The sequence below is a fragment of the Anser cygnoides genome, chromosome 14, assembly GCF_040182565.1.
Source record: "Anser cygnoides isolate HZ-2024a breed goose chromosome 14, Taihu_goose_T2T_genome, whole genome shotgun sequence".
Taxonomy (NCBI): domain Eukaryota; kingdom Metazoa; phylum Chordata; class Aves; order Anseriformes; family Anatidae; genus Anser; species Anser cygnoides.
Window position 1 is genome coordinate 4,308,190 of NC_089886.1, and position 18,206 is coordinate 4,326,395.

General features: G+C 38.5%; 1 protein-coding gene across 2 annotated transcripts in view; it reads left to right on the top strand.

The window, feature by feature from the left end:
- SPOCK1 (SPARC (osteonectin), cwcv and kazal like domains proteoglycan 1) overlaps positions 1 to 18,206 on the top strand; it is a 289,273-nt gene that overhangs the window by 76,560 nt on the left and 194,507 nt on the right. Inside the window, exon 1 of one of the 2 annotated variants that reach the window (XM_066977322.1) lies at positions 15,015 to 15,101. The exons of the other annotated variant lie outside the window; for it this stretch is intronic. Coding sequence (XP_066833423.1) covers positions 15,030 to 15,101 — 72 coding nt within the window. The 5' untranslated portion in view covers positions 15,015 to 15,029. Of the gene's footprint in view, positions 1 to 15,014; positions 15,102 to 18,206 lie in introns of those variants that run through there. 2 annotated transcript variants of the gene reach the window in all.

The following is an 18,206-nucleotide window of genomic DNA, read 5'->3' on the forward strand; positions in this document are numbered from 1 at the left end:
CGCAACTGGCTTCAGAGTCTTCCACAGAAGCACACAAACCTACGAAAGTGTCTTTATTTCCCCACAATGTTACATCTTGTTTAAGTATTTCTAGATCTGTGGCATGTTCACCATATTTCACCTTTCTGCTTTCAATATTTTAATTAGGGCTTCAACTCAGTTGTTTACGTTAGTCTGGGACTAAGATGTATATCTGAACATGTTATTTCTATCTCAACTGTCTCTGTGTGTGTGTGTGTATAAGAGAGGGAAGCAGGGCTGCAATCTGTTCACTGGCATTGAAAGTGAGATAATTTCTTACAGTCATAGTAAAGGAAGGTGGCACCACGCTTCAATGAAACTGTTTTGTTAGAACATATGTATTTCTGTGTGAGAAAATAGTGAATTTACTGCTAGAATAGCTCTGTATTTGGTATGAAATTTAATAAAATACATAAAAACTGGGTGTAACATTTGGGAGATGATGGTTTGGGTGTAGACATTTTTTTCCTTTTTGTTTCTTTATACTAAAGCAAAAGATGCATCCCTGAGAAATGTTTTTGCATCACTTCATGGCAAGCTCAGATGTCTCAGAGCCTGATTTTCAGTTGGTAGAAACAGCCACAACTCTCATGCTTTCAAGGTTTGGTCACCCTACCTGGCTGTCAGAATTTCAGCAAATTTGTTCTACAGGAGCCATTAGCTTCTGCTTGAACTCTGCAGTACAATATAGCCTCTGTTTTGTCTGTTCTGGTATATTTATTTTAAACAGTTTCTCTTTTCATGGTTATGGTATGTTAGCCATCATCAGAAAACTGTATCTGATGTTTGTTGATTAACAGTGTATGCTCCAGTGAAAAGAAAACCTTATGCTGTCATTTTGTGTGTGTGTGTGTTGGGAAATGTATGCTTTAATTGTTAGTGCACATGATATCCAGGGTCATGATAGGATCCAGTCATTTGGTTTGCCATGCCAGATGATACAGCCAAGACTGTGTTAAAAAAAAAAAGGGGGGGGGGGAAGAAAAAAAAATCTTTTTTTTTTTCTTTCTCCTCCAGCGCTCCTCTCAGGTAGCAGTCAGCCAGCAATTTGAATGAGTTGAGCTTATGGATGGCTGCAGAAGCTGTCTTCATTCCCACCCTGTATATATCCATCAGCCACTCTGCAGCATTTCACTGCAGCAGCGGGGGAACAGCTAATCAGCCCCAGCCTGGTGGAGAGCTGCAGTGGGGAGCAGAGGACTGGGCTCTGGAGCAGGAAGGCTCTTTGAAACTCAGGCAGTCACAGGCATATTACATTAGGAGCCCTCCCCAAGCAAACATGCATATTAAAACCCTAGGAGGTTTTAATAATGAAACTAAATGTACTTTGCTACTTTTTGGTGGTTCTTATGTATTTTAAGGGCAAAAATCACTTATGGCAAAATTAAGTTCCTATTAAAAAACTTGCAGACTGTACCTAATGTAATTAGACTTTCCCTACATCACAGCCACTGAATGTATAACAATACTCTATTTTTTCATCTTCAAATCACTTTGAAGTGCAGAATCAATCATTATGGCAATCCACTGTGGTAGATACATTGCTCCAATGGCTAAAAAGAGTACTGTAGTAAATAAACAATGCTAAGAGCTTGGTTAGCATATAAAAGGGTTAGCATATAGTTCATCACACTTCAAAACACTTTAAGTAGAATTGTGCATTTGGTGGATTTATATGAATTTGCCCAGGAGATGAGTGGTCTCCAGACCACCCTCCAGGTTCTGTCTGAAATTGCCTTACTTTGACTGATGAGCTGGAAAGAATAATGTCAATATATAAGGCAGGCAGTAGAGAGTGATTCTTGCTTTGGAAGCTTATTTGTGTTGCATGTACCTGCAGCCCTGTTCTTTCCCTCTTCCCTCTCAGGCTTTTTTGCTATGCATTCCAGAAAAGCAAAACATACTCTGTGATGGCCAGGTGAATATATATGGTGATAATAAAAACAGTATTTTAGCTATCAGTCTTCTGAGCTGGAGACATACTTGCAGTAACTCACTACTCAGAGGTGGCAGCTCTGTACTCCAAAGACCCAGGCAAGCTTTGTCCTTACAAGAGTTGTATGGAGAAAGAGGGGTCCTCTCTGGGATCCAAAGAGCCTTGTGTGGTGTTACGGCTTATCAGCATTTCAATTTGATCATCTGAGCTGCTAAAACTTGAATGGGTCATTTTTGTGGGGATAAGCTTCTCCTGAATGACTTTTTCCCAAGTGCAAGCACTGTGAAAGGAAGAGACATTTTTAAATAATTGGGGGTGCGTTGGAGAAAATGACTGTCTGAAGCAAGGAAACTTTGTTCATCCAGGAGAGGGGAGAGTAGTCTGGTCGGCCATCTGTGGAGAACTTGGGGTTGCTTCTTCACACTGGCAAATCACGGCTTGGCCACCACAGCCATGCATCTTAGTGAATGAGAAATAGTAAAATAAACCCCAAAGGAGCAATGGAGAAGAATGTGTTTTGCAACCTTCAGCATAAATAGAGACCTGACAGTTTAAATTCAATATGGGAAGTAATCGTGAATTAAAAACACTTTGAAGATTTCTTCCTAGTTAACAGGAAACCTTAATCCACTGAATAAAAAAAAAATATGATGTTGTTGCCTCGTTAGAATGAACTGAAACTAGATTCTGGTGTGTCCAGCACAGGAATACCGGGATTGCCATAAACTGGAATTCCTTTATGTTCTGAACTGAGTGGCAGTAAGTTGTTGAGGTATTGCATTGTAGTGACTATGCGACCTTCTGAAGATAAATCCTTTGGCTCAATTTTCACAGAACTATTGGGTGATTAAGTATTCAAATGAATAAACAAGTCTGGTTTGGATTTGCTTTACAATCTCACATTTTCTGGTTTTGAAATATAAAATAGAAGACAAACCATTGTCTAGCTGATGATTACTATAGCTGTGAATAATCAATATTCATCAAAATGTCAAAAATATGTGAAGAATTTGAAATTGCCAGAAAGCTGAAAAAAGACAAGATTCTGTGACTACCCCCTAAATAATAGGGGGCTTTTGGGGGAAATTCCTTGAAACTTTTCCTTTATTGACAAGTCAGTAACAGAACGTTCTTTGATGATTTTTTCTACAGCATTGGCAAATGATGAACCAGTGTTTTTGCCAGTGCTGTTGCTGCAGATGACAAATGTATTCAGAAAATAATCTTTTATGCTTAGGAGGAAGCATTGTAAATTCTCAGCTCTATTTTTCAGTTATGTGTTTAAGAATAAATTAGGGGAAAAAAAAGTACATATTTTTTCTCTCATTTCACTTTTACATCTGTACAAATCTGCTAATTTCAGTTCAGGTACTCCAGATTTAAAAAGTTATAGCCAAGAAAATAATCGGTCGCAGTGAGTGCAAAGTAAACAAAGAGCAGTGGGTAATTAAAGATATCAAGGACATACAGGAGACAGAAATTCTAGCGAGAATCCATCAAATGCGTCAGGACAGACAGTGAAAAATCGTGGTACCTAGACAACAGCCAGAAGTCAAATAGAAAGCAGAATAGGAGTTGTTTTCCTAAAGTATGTTGAAGAAACGCCAGAGTGAAAGATAGGAAGTGAGAATACCTTGGAGATGCCAATGGCAGAAAGCCAAATAGTCAGGCTAAGGTCATAAGAAGAGGAAATAATAAAACTGGGTACGTATCCTTAAAATCAAGGTATAACTACTTGGATGGAAAGAGGAAAGTTACAGAAAAGAATAGCTGCAAACTGTCTTTTTCTAAAATAAAAATAAAATATTAAAAAAATCAGGTGGGTGACTGAGAATCAGTATAAAGTGCAAAGAAATTTAAAGCTTAGTGAGAACAGAAGATGTTTTAGCTTGACTGAATACAAAACCAAGAAGAAAATCTGAGCCAAAGTGAAGAAACATAGGTAATGAGAAATCTTTGAGGGAGCTGCATACTAAAGCTGAAGTAATAGGTACAGAACAAAGGCAACTGCTAACAATCTTCCATAACGCTCCTGCTGCTGCTGGAGTTGTCAGCAGTCGTAGAGAAATCTTTACAGAGTTTGTAAAATGTAGAACCACTGAACCTTTCAGAGAGAAATAAAAGATCTACAGGTAATTGTGCAGTTCTCTTTAATGTTAGTACAAACCTTCGGGAGAAAAGCTGTAAATTCAAAGAAGCACTCAGAAGATGCTGAAGGTCTTAAAAAACAGAATTATGAAAACTTATGGATAATGACTTTTTGCCTTTGGTGGGGACCTTATTTTGAGATTTTGATGGTTTCTGAGACAGGAATTTTAGATTAAGCATACAGAACCAGATGCAGTAAGCTGTAAAACAGTAAGCGGAGGCAGTTCTGAACTGAGGGAAAAGGCTGCAACTGGAAATGTAATTGCACAAATGTGGTAGGCCAGGAATGCCCTCTCCAGGGTCACACCTTGTAGTGGCAAAGGATCACACAGAATATTGAACATGGTTAATGAGATACCTAGGTATATTGACTTAGTCAGGGTTAAAAATAATAACAATAAAGACTCCGATTTTTTAAGTCTTTGTAGGGATGGGGAAGAGGAGACGTACTGAGTGTAACAGCCAAATGAAGTAGTCCTAGATTGTGCAGGATGCTGGTGTGGGGTATATGCTCCCTCATCCTGCTGAGCAGCTGTGAGACTCGTGCTCATTCCCTTCAAGCTCTTCCTGGCTGTTGTCATCATCAATGATACTTGGTTTTTGAAAGAATAGTTACAGATGTGTAATGATGGCTTCCAGCAAATCTCGGTATCTACCAGTCCTCAGAGGTGATTACTAGAGATGTAATCTCTGAGGACGGTCTGCTCTAAGGAAAAGAATGATTAAAAAGTCTGTGTCATGATATGTTGGCAGCTGTTTTTTTGATGTCTCTGCTTGCCTTCTTGCTATTGTTATGCTTCACTTTCTGGATTCATCTCACACTGCATCAGACTTTCCCTTTATCTTCTCCTTGGTAAGCTACGTTGCTCAGACCACAGCCAGGCTTACATGATCTAGATCTCTTAATCATCCAACGTTTAATCAGGATCTATTTTGGTTGTCACAGGTCTTAAAAGTAGCAGACAGGGAGCACAGAGCATGTCTTCATTGGCATTTTAGTTTGTATCAATGTGTGCTGTGGAAACAAGGCTCACAGTTGTCCGCAGTTACTGCGTGGTTCACGCTGCAGAGATCGGTTCAGGGGATCAGACTGGAGTGGGTTGAAAGGAAAGGGTAGACCTCGTGTAGAGCAGATATTGAATCCACTGTGAATCCAATGTGAATTTCTACAGAACCTCCCAGGCACTGTGCTGCTTGTTGATGTAGGTGGCTGAGGCTGTGCTGCAGGAGGATTAGTAGATGAGTTCTCCCCTTCCCTGACATACATCATGACATACATGTATACCTGCTCATGCAAATCATAGCTGGGGAAGGGTCTAATCCATCTGTCACATACTGGGGTACTTTTCAGCCATCAGATGTTCTCAGCCCACTGTCAGGAAAGAGTACTTGAGGACGTTTACATTTTGCTAACCCATTGCGGGATTCTTAATATGAAAACAAATGCATGCAGCCCCAGCCTGGCTCAAAGGACTCAGTTGCCTTTTAAACATCCAATGTAAAATTATGGCAGCGTTAGTGTCTCTGTGTGGCTAACTAATTTTCTGAAGACTAGACAAATGGGGACATTTAGGGAAGTCTTACCAGAGCGTATTTTTCCTGTGCCCAAGCTAGTATTAAAATTCTCTGGGGTATTTTCATTAGGCTGGATTTTGCTCTCTTGATTTCAAGTTGCAGTTTCCCTAGCAAACACTTCTCAAAATACTTCTGTGAAAATGAGTTTGCCTCTGTTCAAAGATTCTGCCAGCTCGTAATATCTTTGACTGAGCTGACAAATGGCTTGACAGCGTTCCTGGAATCTGCCAAAATATAATTTCAGAAACGACAATGCCAAGCAAGGTAATAATCTAAATGAATGTTACTGCAGCTGAGCTTTCACATTCCTGACTTCCTTTAATTCAATTAGAACCAGGCAAGTCCCTGGTTGCTGGAGCTATTGTTTGTTCCATAGCAATTGTAAATATTTCGGTTTTGTGTTTCCCTTTTAACGCATGGTTACAATGCACATTTCATGGTTAGCTTATAACAAATTTAACACATCTTGATATTGTTTCCTTGGATAATGGGGTGAACAATGAGAATGAATATAATGTACAACTACTAAGAATTAGCTTCAGTGCAGGAAATCCTATGTTCTAATTAGCTGTTCAAACTTCATTTGATGTCCTCCACAAATGAGCAAAACCTGCTGTTACTCAGTTCCTCAGAAATCTCAAACATAAATGATCAGCAATTTTATACCCTTTGCGGTGAATAAGTTTGCCTTGTGGATTTTTTATTGTTGCTGGATTTGAAACATACTTTCCATTTTAAGCTTTCTTGAGATCTAAAGGCTGTTTTAGAAGATCTACAAGTAGTCTATAGTTTTAATGTAAAAACGATTTTAATTGCCATACTAAAACCTTTGTCGTAATTTGATGTCATGTTGTAACGATGCTAGATTGCCAGGGAATTTAGTATTTTAAATCCTGTGGTGTTTGCATTGTCTTAGTTCATATTTTGTGGATATATTTTAAGATGGTCTTGCTCGTTAGGATGTTTTAAAATGTTTTCTGTAAGTTCCTGAGCACCGTCTGAATCTTACTCAGGGAACCAACCTCGTGTTTTCCCAACCCCTTCTGCAGTTGAGGAAATTACCTTCTTGGGACACCACAGCAGGGATTTCTGCCTTCAGTGAGAGCAGAAAATTTAACTGTGATTGCCAAATATCCAAGAAAGTATGCTGTTTGGCTATGTAAAGATGATTCTGAATCTGCGTTGGTCTCCAAAAACAAATATTTGTTAAATCTGTTAGGATGAACTCTGTGTGCACATTCTTGCATATATCGAAACAAGTAGAAGTGTGACTCTAAATCTCTATTCTTACTTTGAGTAAATACTCGTATTTACTAAAGAAATCTGCATTAATATTTTGCAAGTAAAATAACTTTTTTCAGGAGATTCTCAGAGCATGCTACTTCTTGTGACACGTGAATAAAGTCAAGGCTTTGGCTTAGCAGCATGAAAAATTGTTTATGAAGAGCACTTAATCATAAAATCGTAGGATATCCCAAGTTGGAAGGGACGCACAAGGATCATCAAGTCCACCTCCAGGCTCCACACAGGACTACCCAAAAATCAAACCCTGTGTCTGAGAGTGTTGTCCAAATGCTTCTTGAACTCCAGCAGGCTCAGTGCTGTGACCACAGCCCTGGGGAACCTGTTCGAGTGCCCGACCACCCTCTCAATGAAGAACGTTTTCCTAACATCCAATCTGAACCTTAAGGCACATGTTCATTAATTCAGCCACTGAAGACAAAAAGAAACAGTTTTTTTTTTCAGTTTCAGAAGCTACAACTGGGTGGATCAGTTGTAGAGCACCTGCCTCAAACCTTCTTGTAGTACAGTGCATGGAACCAGGAAAGTGTGTGGTTTAAAAAGTGCATGCTGTTGCATAGAAAACAGAATATTTTTTTAAATAAGAATACAAGAATGTTGTAAGACTAAAAGAAATTCATGTTGAAGTTTACTTACTGAAATCTTAATAGAGCTATGAAAGTCATAGAAATATATGTATGTGTGTGTTGGGAGGGGAGGGGGTTGTCATTTCGAGTATGTTTCTGGGGATTCGCAGCATATTTACTTTTTAATTCTATGTACTGTAGATGCATCTGCTCTCTAAGACATATTTTCTCCGAGTTCAAATCTCTAAGGTTTGGAGATTAGTTGCACAGCACGTTTGAACTATTTTCTCAGTTGGAAGAATTAAATAAGTAGTTGTACTAGACCTTGGGTGTAAAATTATAGCTGACAGAAATTCAGATGTTCTATTGTGCCTTAAGAAGTCTTTAAGACCTTCAGTACTCTTTAGATGTTTCTAAATGCTGTCTTCTCAAGTACTATTCTTCATCAAAATGCCTATTTGGTTTGCTTTTGATGCACTCCATGATTTAATCCCTGTAAGAGTGAGCAACTCTAATGTCTAGAGATCAGGAGTGTACATTGGTTTAGAGCAGAACAGTTCAAAAATGCCTTTTTGAGATCTGGAAGCTATATATTCTCTTGAGCCATGACTGCTTGGTTAGAAGGTGCCTGAGATTGTAAAATAATGTTTTGTTACATCTTACTTTCTCATGTCATTGTTCATTCCACACCAAGCCACACTACGTATTGACCTTTTATCACTGAAGTGCGTGTTCTGGCAAGTTCAAGAGTGCATTATATCTCCCTACAGGAGACTCTTTCAGGTGTCTTTCCTTGATCCAAGAGGCATGCTCAGTTAAAAAAGGCAAGGTCGCTCAGTTTTCTCAATTTTGTCAGAAGATCTTAATTTGACTATTGCTTTATCATCATCAGAGCTATGGAAATTTAATACAACCTATATTACATGTTTTTAATTTGGTCTCATTGGAGGAGCTCTAAACAGGAGTCAAATATTGACTATGTTTGTTCACACTCAATATTGTTTCCAGAGAGTGTGCAAGGTGAAATTTCCTATGTAAACAATAAAAAAAAAATTAAATGATGAGTTGAGTCAATGAAAGCATAAATGAAATGGCTGAAGATTTTGCAGTCATATGACACAAATGTATCTTATTTAAATCTTTCTTTTCACTCTTGCATGTCATGATTTTAAAGCAAAATGGAAAAATGATCTGAGGGTATCTGGCATAATGATGTTTGGAGTTTTTGGGTACAAGTAGTTTGGGGGTGAACTCCATGGGTATATCTGAAAATGATGGTTCATAATCCCTCATGAAAGGAGATTATTAAAATCATGAGAATTTGGACCTATGTTTGAATTCTTAGTACTTGGAGGGAGGTGTCCTTCTGTGAATATAAATATATTAAAAGCCCAGCATTCAAATAATCCACGTTGAATACCTAAGCACATTCAGAGGGTTTGGAATGATAGTAATTGTTCTGCAGTTTTTTTGCCTTTCTGTATAAGCTGTGAGGGGTCATTTATCTCCATCCTTGAGGGGGAGACACCAAATGGTAGCAGTGGTCAAATGCAGTAAAATCCTTATCCAGTAACGGTGATGCTACCGTTGGTTTGGACTTTTGCTAGCAAATAGAGGTGGACAAATTAAGCTATTAGATCATCGTTGTCATTGCAAATGCAAGTGGAACTGTAGTTTGACTTGTGTGGCTTAAGATGTTATGCATGGATTACAAATTGCCTTTGGACAGTGTTCTATGGACTTCTTGAGAAATTATGCATAGATTGGATAGTCAGGTGCTGCCTTCAGCTAAAATAAAATAGAATCAATCCATATGGAAATTTTTGTACCGTGAACACGAACAGCCTTGGCATTTAAATCCCAATAGAGCTATTAGTGCAGTTCAGGTATCTTTTTGCAGAAACAGAATATTTTGTTTCTTTGGCATTTTTTCTTTTTTCTTTCTTTTTTTTTTTAATATTGATTATTTTAGTTAAATATTTTTCAAATACCATTCCAGCTAAAGCAGTTTCTTACCAAAATACTATTGCTTCAAGTAGATGGCGAGTAGCAGTCATTTATGAAAGGTAACATTTTGTCATTGTTAGTTTTCAGCTGGGTCAAGAAATCAGTTTCTCAGTATGTAGAATAATATGTTTTACTTCATTGGTGTAATAAATTAATGAGGTACCAGCAGTAAAATGTTGCAGTCTTGAACCTCCTGTGGTATTTTAGAAAATAGGTAAAGATAACACAAGTGCATCAGTGACAAAACATGGGGAACTTTTCTTGAATCAACCAGCTCCAACTATTACAGAAAACCTCATCACGTAAGAACTTTCATAAACTGATCAAGGTATTTAAAATAACCTACTGTATGTTCAAGTTGTTGGTGAGACACGAGGCAGTGAGGAGCACTTTCTGGAGTGAGGACAGGATTTCTGTTTCCAGCAACTGCTACAAGCACTTAGCTGTTTTGTTTCCTTTAAGCTTGCTGTTAGTTTTGCATAATGATTTTTGTTGTTTTTTCCATTTTTTTTTAGAATGGATAAAATCCCAGAGACAATTAACAAAATGATATCTCAAACTGGAATAGAAACCATATATTTGTAATGGCTCACAGGGTTTCTGATCTGAAAATGCCAACAACTGTTTCACACAGTCAGCAAGTGGCTATTTCATAAACTAGTTGACCATGACTGCTTTTTCTGATTCAGATCTAAGGCATTTAAAACACTGGCTAAAACCAGGCCTGCAAAGTTGTTCTTTTCAACAGCAGTACGGATAGTTTGATTTTACCTTATGTAAAGAGTTACAGAAATCCTTGGAGCTAGATTTTTCTTGAGGCTACGAATGAAATTAAAAACAAATACATATGTTCTTCCAGGGACGGTTCATTGCTCATAATTCAGTACAATTCATACGTTCTCCTGCCAGTCATTAGTTATGCATTTAAAGAAGCAATTTTAAAGACTTAGGACATAATAACTAGTTTAACTGTCTCTTTAGATCTCAGAAAATTGTATCACTGAATATCAAAGTTAGATGAGTTGATTTTATTCAACCGCTGTTTGTTCCCTTGTATGTTTTAACCACTGGGATTTGTATATCTGCATGAAATATAATTACAATTTTATTCATAACTTATTTCATAACTTTGATATCAGGAGAATTATCATTTTGTTTCATGCTGAGATTATTCCTATAATAGAACATTTAAATAAAAAAAATCACGACTCAAACGATTTCTGCAGACCTTGTAAAATAAAACAATGAATATATCTATTTATGTAATCACTATGCAGATTGTTATTCCCTGTAAAGCAGCGAATGCCACTGTGAAAGAAGTGGAAGTGTTAGGATTCCTTTATGTGAATGTTATTCTCCAGATACTAACCCTGAATGTTCAGCTAAAAAAGGCCCAGTGAATCTGTCACAAACTGCTTCTGCAAATGTACTCTCGGAGCAGCAAGGATACTGGAAGTGAAGTAACATTGCCAATGGCTTTATAACCTTCAAGCTTAATGTGCTTGGCTTGCAAGCTGCCTGGAAACAATTGCTTTCTAAGTATGTAATTTGAGTCTTTGAATGAGAATTAAGATGCGGAAAGAGTTTAGTAGCTTTCCTTTCAATGTATGTTTTAAATAATACACCTATTGAGCATATGATTTATTAACCATACCTTCGTGTAGAGAACCTGTAGGGGGGCATTTTCAACCCACCTTCACAGCAATAACCCAAGGTGAAGGCACAGTGGTTTTGATGAGTGGAAAACAAACAAACGAGCACGTGAGAAAATAACACTGCGGCAGGTTCTTTGCTTTTATCCATCAGTGGTGATCCACTGACTTCGATTCACACAGTGGGCATTTGTGGTTTTCCCGTGTATTTATTGGAAGGATGGCTAGATCTGGTGACTTAGACTGTCCACCCAATTGCTAATTCATGTGAAGCGTTAGTTCGCAGATCAGAAATAAAGCTGCTTTAAAGAGTTTCATTGGAAGGAAGAGAAACATTTCTGTAGTCTCCGGCTCTGCTCCTTGCTTCCTGTTCAGCTAGGTGCTGTTGTTGTGGAAGTGGGAGCTAATGGCTCCAGGGCCTTCTCTGTGCTCTGTGCCAAAGCTGCTGTACAATGCAAGCAGTTCTTCACCAGTCAATCTGGAAGAACCTGAGCAAAACTTATAGTGAAGAGGACATGTTATTTTCTAAGTAAAAACCCCATCGGTCTTGACTGTGTTCTGTCTGTCCTCTGAAAGGCGTGACCCCATTGACGTATGGAGTTGGACTCGATGAACCTTATGGGTCCCTTCCAACTTGGGATTCTATGATATGTTCCACAACAGCTTAGTGTTTTCTAACCAGGTTACATAAATTGCAAGGCAGATAATGCAAGCACCAAGGTATGATTTAACACGGGATCTCTCCAGCTTATTTCTGTGACCTGTATGTTCGCTGGCCTTCCATGACAGCTTTCAGCTTTGCTACAACGTACCGTTTTGTTGGTGGGAGCTCCCAGGTAAGGAGCACACACCTGGCTGCCCCCATTCAGACCTCTTGCTGCCTTCTCACCCTGTGGAGTGTCGGTCCTCTTCGTCCCAGAACTCTGGTGCTGGCCTCTTCCTTCTACTTGTCTGCTGTTTCCCACCTACACCCTTGCTCCCACACAGGCCCGGTGCTGTGTAGGTGATCTGCACTGTAGCTCACTCTCTAGCAATGGAAAACCTGACTGAGGTTCAGAAGCTGAATCAACTGTGTTTGTTGTGAGAGACGGTTTGTTGTGAGGAATTACTATGGTTAAGCAGAGATTTGCATAAACATGCTGCAGGCATCAGGGTATAATCAGAGAGTACCCAAAGACATCAGAAACCCTCCAGCGTCTGGGACCAAATGTTGGAGAGAATGGGGCCTTAGTAATTTATTTACGGTCAGTACCTATTGAGCTTGCCTGCAGATTGCCACAGGATCTGCTTGCCTGTGGCAGATTGCCACAGGATCTGATTGCCTGAGGAAATTGTTTCAGTTGAGATAGTAAATCATCACTACATGACTTCTTATCCTCAGGCCTCGTTAGAAGTATCCTGGTGCCTGTCTTCCCTCCAGCCCTAACTCCTCCCTCCCCATGCTGCCTCTGCAAGCAGCCAGAACGGAGACCCTTCACAAAGGTCAGGGAAAGGAACTTCTGGCTGGAGAGAAATGCCGTGAACAGGGCTCTGCAATACCTCTAAGACGGTTCCGTGTGGTTGATACTGTGGCTAGGGGTATCTTGTTAAATTGCAAGATAAGGAGCCAGCCAATGTTCTGTTTTTCAGCCTGGCCTTGGAGCTGCATCTCTGGGAAGTGCAAGTGCAACCAACCCAACAGGGAGGGATCTGCGAGCCCTTACCTCGGGAGACTACTGAGGTTCTGGCCTTGTAAGAGCTTGACAGTTTGAGGAATAAAACAGTATAGTGGGAAATACTAAGGTGTGGAAAGCTTGATGAAAGTAAAGTTGATACGAATTATTTAACCTTAGACCTGGAAAAGAGGCTTTTTAGCACCTGCTAACGAGAGGAAGAGTTCAAGCAGAAGCAATAATGTATTTCTAAAGTTTATTAAGAGGACCATCAAAGAATAATCAGGCCAAGGTAGGGCTTTTTTTCTTTTTTTTTTTTTTTTCTTTTTTAAGTTGTAGGTATTTCAGCACTAGCTAGAGCAGACAGTGGTGTGATTATTCCAGCCACCCAAATCTATCAGCTGTGTGTGCTGGCACGGTGCTGCAGTAAGGCAGCTATATGGCTTCTGGCTCACAGCTGGCCCTCATTCATCCTGCTTGAAGCACAAGCAGAGCAGATGAGCATCTGTTTGCCCTCCTCATTGTAGACATGCCCTTTGGCTTCATTCGTATGGATAAACACAGAGTTTTTGTTTAAAAAGAAATATTTTTAGTTCTTACTATATTTGTCCTTTAAAAAAGAAAGAAAGAAAGAAGCAACAGAGCAGCTGGAAGATTTCTACAAAAAAGGCCCCATGGTTGAGTTCTAAAGAATGAGAATTATTATTCAGTCTGACATGGGCTCAGTGGTAACTTATTTTTCAATTATTTTTCATTTTTTATAATTTAATTTCTGATTTTCTGTATTTATTTATTTGTTTATTTACGGCCACCCCAATGAAACATTGGGACTGTGACTAAAGAAAGATTGTGCTGAAAGTTCTGTATGCCACTTTCTTAATATTGCCTATGGAAACTTCTGGAAATGTCTTCCAGTAAAACAGGAGTGGCAAATCTTGTTTCCTAATATAGTAAAATAAAAAATAAAAAAGGCAAAAAAAAATGGTTATATAAAAATAAGAAAAATTTAATGTTCCAGGTTGTACTAAGCAGAAGGAATTCTTTTGCACATTAGTGGTAGGTTAACAAAAAGTACATGTGCTGAGAATGGAACATACGAGATTGCAATGCATGGTCAATGACCTTTTTCTATACCATCTATATCTAAGGATTTATTCTGATGTGTATTTCATATCCTTATTAATAAATCAATATTAACATATTTAGTATTATGTATGAGTCCAATGTGAACCTTTTCTTTCTTTCTAGGCTAAAGCATTTCATTATATTTTTATAAATGACTTAGATACAGTACTCTAGACAGGTTCTGACATCCTCAGACCTTTCATGACACATAGTACTACTTTAGTCTGAAATGATTTCTTTCAATTTCGCCAAAGTAAACCCTGACACTCCTGGCCTTTTAGGGAAATTTATCACAAAACTTTTCAAAGATTTTCCCCTAACAAGTCAAAATGAAATATCCACAGCAGAAGCCACTACTAATTCACTAAGCACAAGCATCCTTCTTGGATGCATATTCTCTGGTTCCCAGGAGAGACAAAAAAAAAAAAAAAAAAAAAAGGTGCTCAGATGCAGTTGGAGATGTCTTAGGTGATCTTGGAGTCAGCTGATGCAGACTCTGGGCACTAGCTACCGTTGGGAAATCTGTATGCACTGATGTACTTGGGGGGTAAAATATTTTCTCTTCCTCTTAAATAAATAAATAAATAAATATGTAATTTGCTGACACAAACTATTTGCTTAAAACTGGCCCTAGGCCTTGGGGAGACATTTATGACACTGGCTGGATTGACTTCAGCAAGCAGCAGCTGGTACTTTCACACTGCTCGATGTTGGAATGATCTCCTGTACTGCAAGGTAGAGAGGCAGAAAATGCAGCTGCATCTCTCTGGAGCTAATTTTAAAAAAGCAATGAGCTGGTAATTACCACTTTTCCCAGCTGGTCTTTATGAGGGTAAAAGGTTTAATCATAGATGGAGGATGGAAGAGGAAAATACTAAGCAGGCTGCAAACCGGTGTTAATGAACGTCCCTCCTGGAGATGCTTAGAAATTTATGCTCTTGTTGGCTGGGAGGAGCTGGGAACAAAGATTACCTCCAAAAGGTTATCTGGTAGTCCTTAGGGTTATGCCCTTTGTATATTGGTTTTCTCAGGCAGGGGGGGTTTCATGGTGCTTGTGGATGCTGCTGGCTCGTTCGAGTTCCTGCGATCTTCCCAGGCCCTGGGGGAGGAAACTGAGGTGAGCTGGCTCTGAGAGATGCCAGCGAAGGGGGGTTCTGGGGAGGTTTTTCAGCTAGCATCTCTTTTCTGCTTGATTCCTACAAATAACTTATAAGTTCAATTAAAGCGGTAAAATATAAATATTTATGCATGCATTTAGCTAATGTTCGCTTCTATTTATAAACAAGAGCATATTGCAAGAGGTTCTTTTAGGCAAGTGAATAAATTACGTATGGAGTGCCTCTGTGTTAAATTAACTGTGCTTTATTAACTCTTCCAAAAGGATTAGGTAACAACTAAAACAAAAATTGACAATGAAGTAGCTTTTGTGGGATTTATACTTAAAATACTTAATCTTCAGGAGAACCAGAAGCTGTTGTTTACTTTTTTTTTTTGGGGGTGGGGGGGGATTGTCTATAAACATATTCATATTTTTACATTAATTTCAGATGTGTTGGGTTTGTTTGTTTTGTTTTTTACTACTGTTATTGTAGTGAAATGGAGGGTAATAGGAAGGAAGTCATTACTCTGCTGGTCTTGGGGTCAATCGCTATTTGCTAACTTTTCTGCTGTGAATGAAAGGACACTGTATCACACATTGTACTTGCTTCAAGTTTTGGTTTTTGCAAATCAGAACCCGGTCTATGAGGTTTTTGATAGTATTTTTTTAATCAATTTTTACATTTCACCTAGATAAATGATGTGTGCATAAACTTCCGATGACATCTGTGGGATATTGTATAAAGCAGTGAGGTCTGAGGCCAAGAAAGCTTTTGTGAGCTTTTAAACTAGGACTTTTTAATATGCCCTTTGCATGCTTAGTTTAACATATGATTATTCTCTTGATTGATTTTGTTGATGGCATATCCATCTAAGTTGGTTGGATTTGATGCCTATGCATTGGATGATAAAATAATATTTTCCTCTTTTTAGGAAACAATTTATCATGTCTGGTGCAATTAAATGGTTTTAAATCACTTCAGAATTTATTTTATCTCATCTCTTGATTGCGCAAATCAAAACAGTAAAAATGTAATAAAGAAGTGAGGTCCAAGTCTATCAATTTATATTTTTCTACACATTTTTCATTTGCCACGATAACTTATTCCTCAGTTAAATTTTCCGAGGCTCACTGCTTGACGTAAGAGTCCATAATGCTAGTTGATTATTAGATTCAGAGCTGAAAAGACGGTTCCTGTCCCAAGTCTTGCAATTGAAATCAGGTCAGGGGATGCCAAAAGTTGGCCAACAACCCGTGAGCTATTCTCCTTGTGAGTGACCATCTCGGGTTACCTGCCTCGCCGTCTCAGGTCACTGTCTGCCCTAGGCAGCCAGTAGACTTTTACAAGGTTTCTTGCCAAAGGCCTCATCCAGCACCCAGTGGGAACAGAAGGCGAGGCTATGCCAAATTTATTTTCCTGTCAGTGGAAACTGAGCATTATCTGTCAGGTGAGACTGGGGCCGTCAGGGACCTGGAGTAAAGCTTCTGGACCCTTCAGTACGTTTGTGCTGTGTGGGAGGGACGGGCAACTTTCAGAGTTTGGTGTATTCCCGGGTGTGTACAGAGGTCCTGCCAATATGTCACTTTTGTACGGTGCTGGGTTGAGCTAAGGCAGTCGGATCCAGGCTTGGTTTGAAGTATCAATTCTTCTTTTTTCATGCATGAATTTAGGTGTGCCGAGTCCCCTGAGTTAATTAAAGGATTGATTTAGTCATATATGGTCACTGAGCCATAGGCAAAACCCTCAAAGTGTGAACTCTATGCAAGGAGAAAGACACTTTCAAATATTTGTTCATAAAAATATTTTCAGTTGCTGTTTCTGGTACTGAAATAGATCCATGCCTGGTTTTGCCTCCCCTTCCAAATCCATCAAACAAATAGTCTTTGAAGTCAGTTAGGGAAAAAAACATTTTTAATTCTCTCGCATATCAGGTATGTAACAGATGAATATGTGGAAAAATATTTTCTGGTGCTTTTGTCAGCCAAAAGGAAATGAAAGTGTCTTTTTTGGTACTTTATGAGAGGCAAACATACTAATAGTATGGCATTTGGCTAATAGCACAGCTGCTGGAAACTGGGCCGTGACAACCAAGGTGCAAAGGTCAGAAAAGGAAGAGAAAATAATTTCATTTGAAGGCTAAGGTCATCTGAAATAAGTGATTCCACATTTTAAAGGCTACTGAGGATAAAATCAGTGAATGTCATATCCTTACATTGCTTAATTTCATTCTTTCTTCTTTCCTTATTTGTAATGCTTGCCTATTCAGGAAGTTGAGGTAGGTTTTTCACTTTTAACTTGTAAATGTCCTTAGAGTTAATTAAAGTATTTACAGCATATCATATTGCATATTATACCTTAAACTCTAATCAACTATTAATACTGTTATGAATGGTACATGTATACATGTTAATTATTAATGTGTTAATACTGGTTTATTAACAAGTTACTATTAAAATGACAGAGTAGGTTACAGCAGGTACAAGATATTTTAAACACATTAATGCCTTTCCGAGGAGAAAATTCACAAACACATAGATTTCTGTGCTGTCATTGTGGTATTTTATTGAATGTGAATGTTAAACCTCTTTAATCAAGCTCCTTGTATTTATTTAATTTTTATGTTGAATGGTATACAGATTTAGGTACCATATATTGTGATATCAACATACTTCTTCTGTTGGAGGAAGTTACAGTGAAATGAAGTTATCCTTTGGGGGATGTTAGGAGTTTCTCCTCCCAACAAAAGTAATTTCTGGTTAATCTTTGCAGTGTCCTAGCACAAAGACTTGTCCATTTTTCAAGTCAGAGCTTTACGTGGTATTGAAATGAGACATGGGTTTTCTGCTCAGCGATATCTACAGGATCAATTTCACCTTTACAGTTCTATATCTATTCAGCTATGGGTCTTGCTGGTATCGATAGTGAAGTAAAACTCTAGTGCCATATTTTCTATTGTCTAGCTGGCATAAGTTGTTTTGAATTGCTGTTAGCCGGATTGCTCTAATGTATGTATAGTCATTATTTACTCCTACAAATAATGAGTTTTGTATGTTGAAGATGTCAAAGATTTTCTCTGTTCCAGTCTTTAAGGTTTGTTTGTTTTTTCCATATACGTTTCTGTG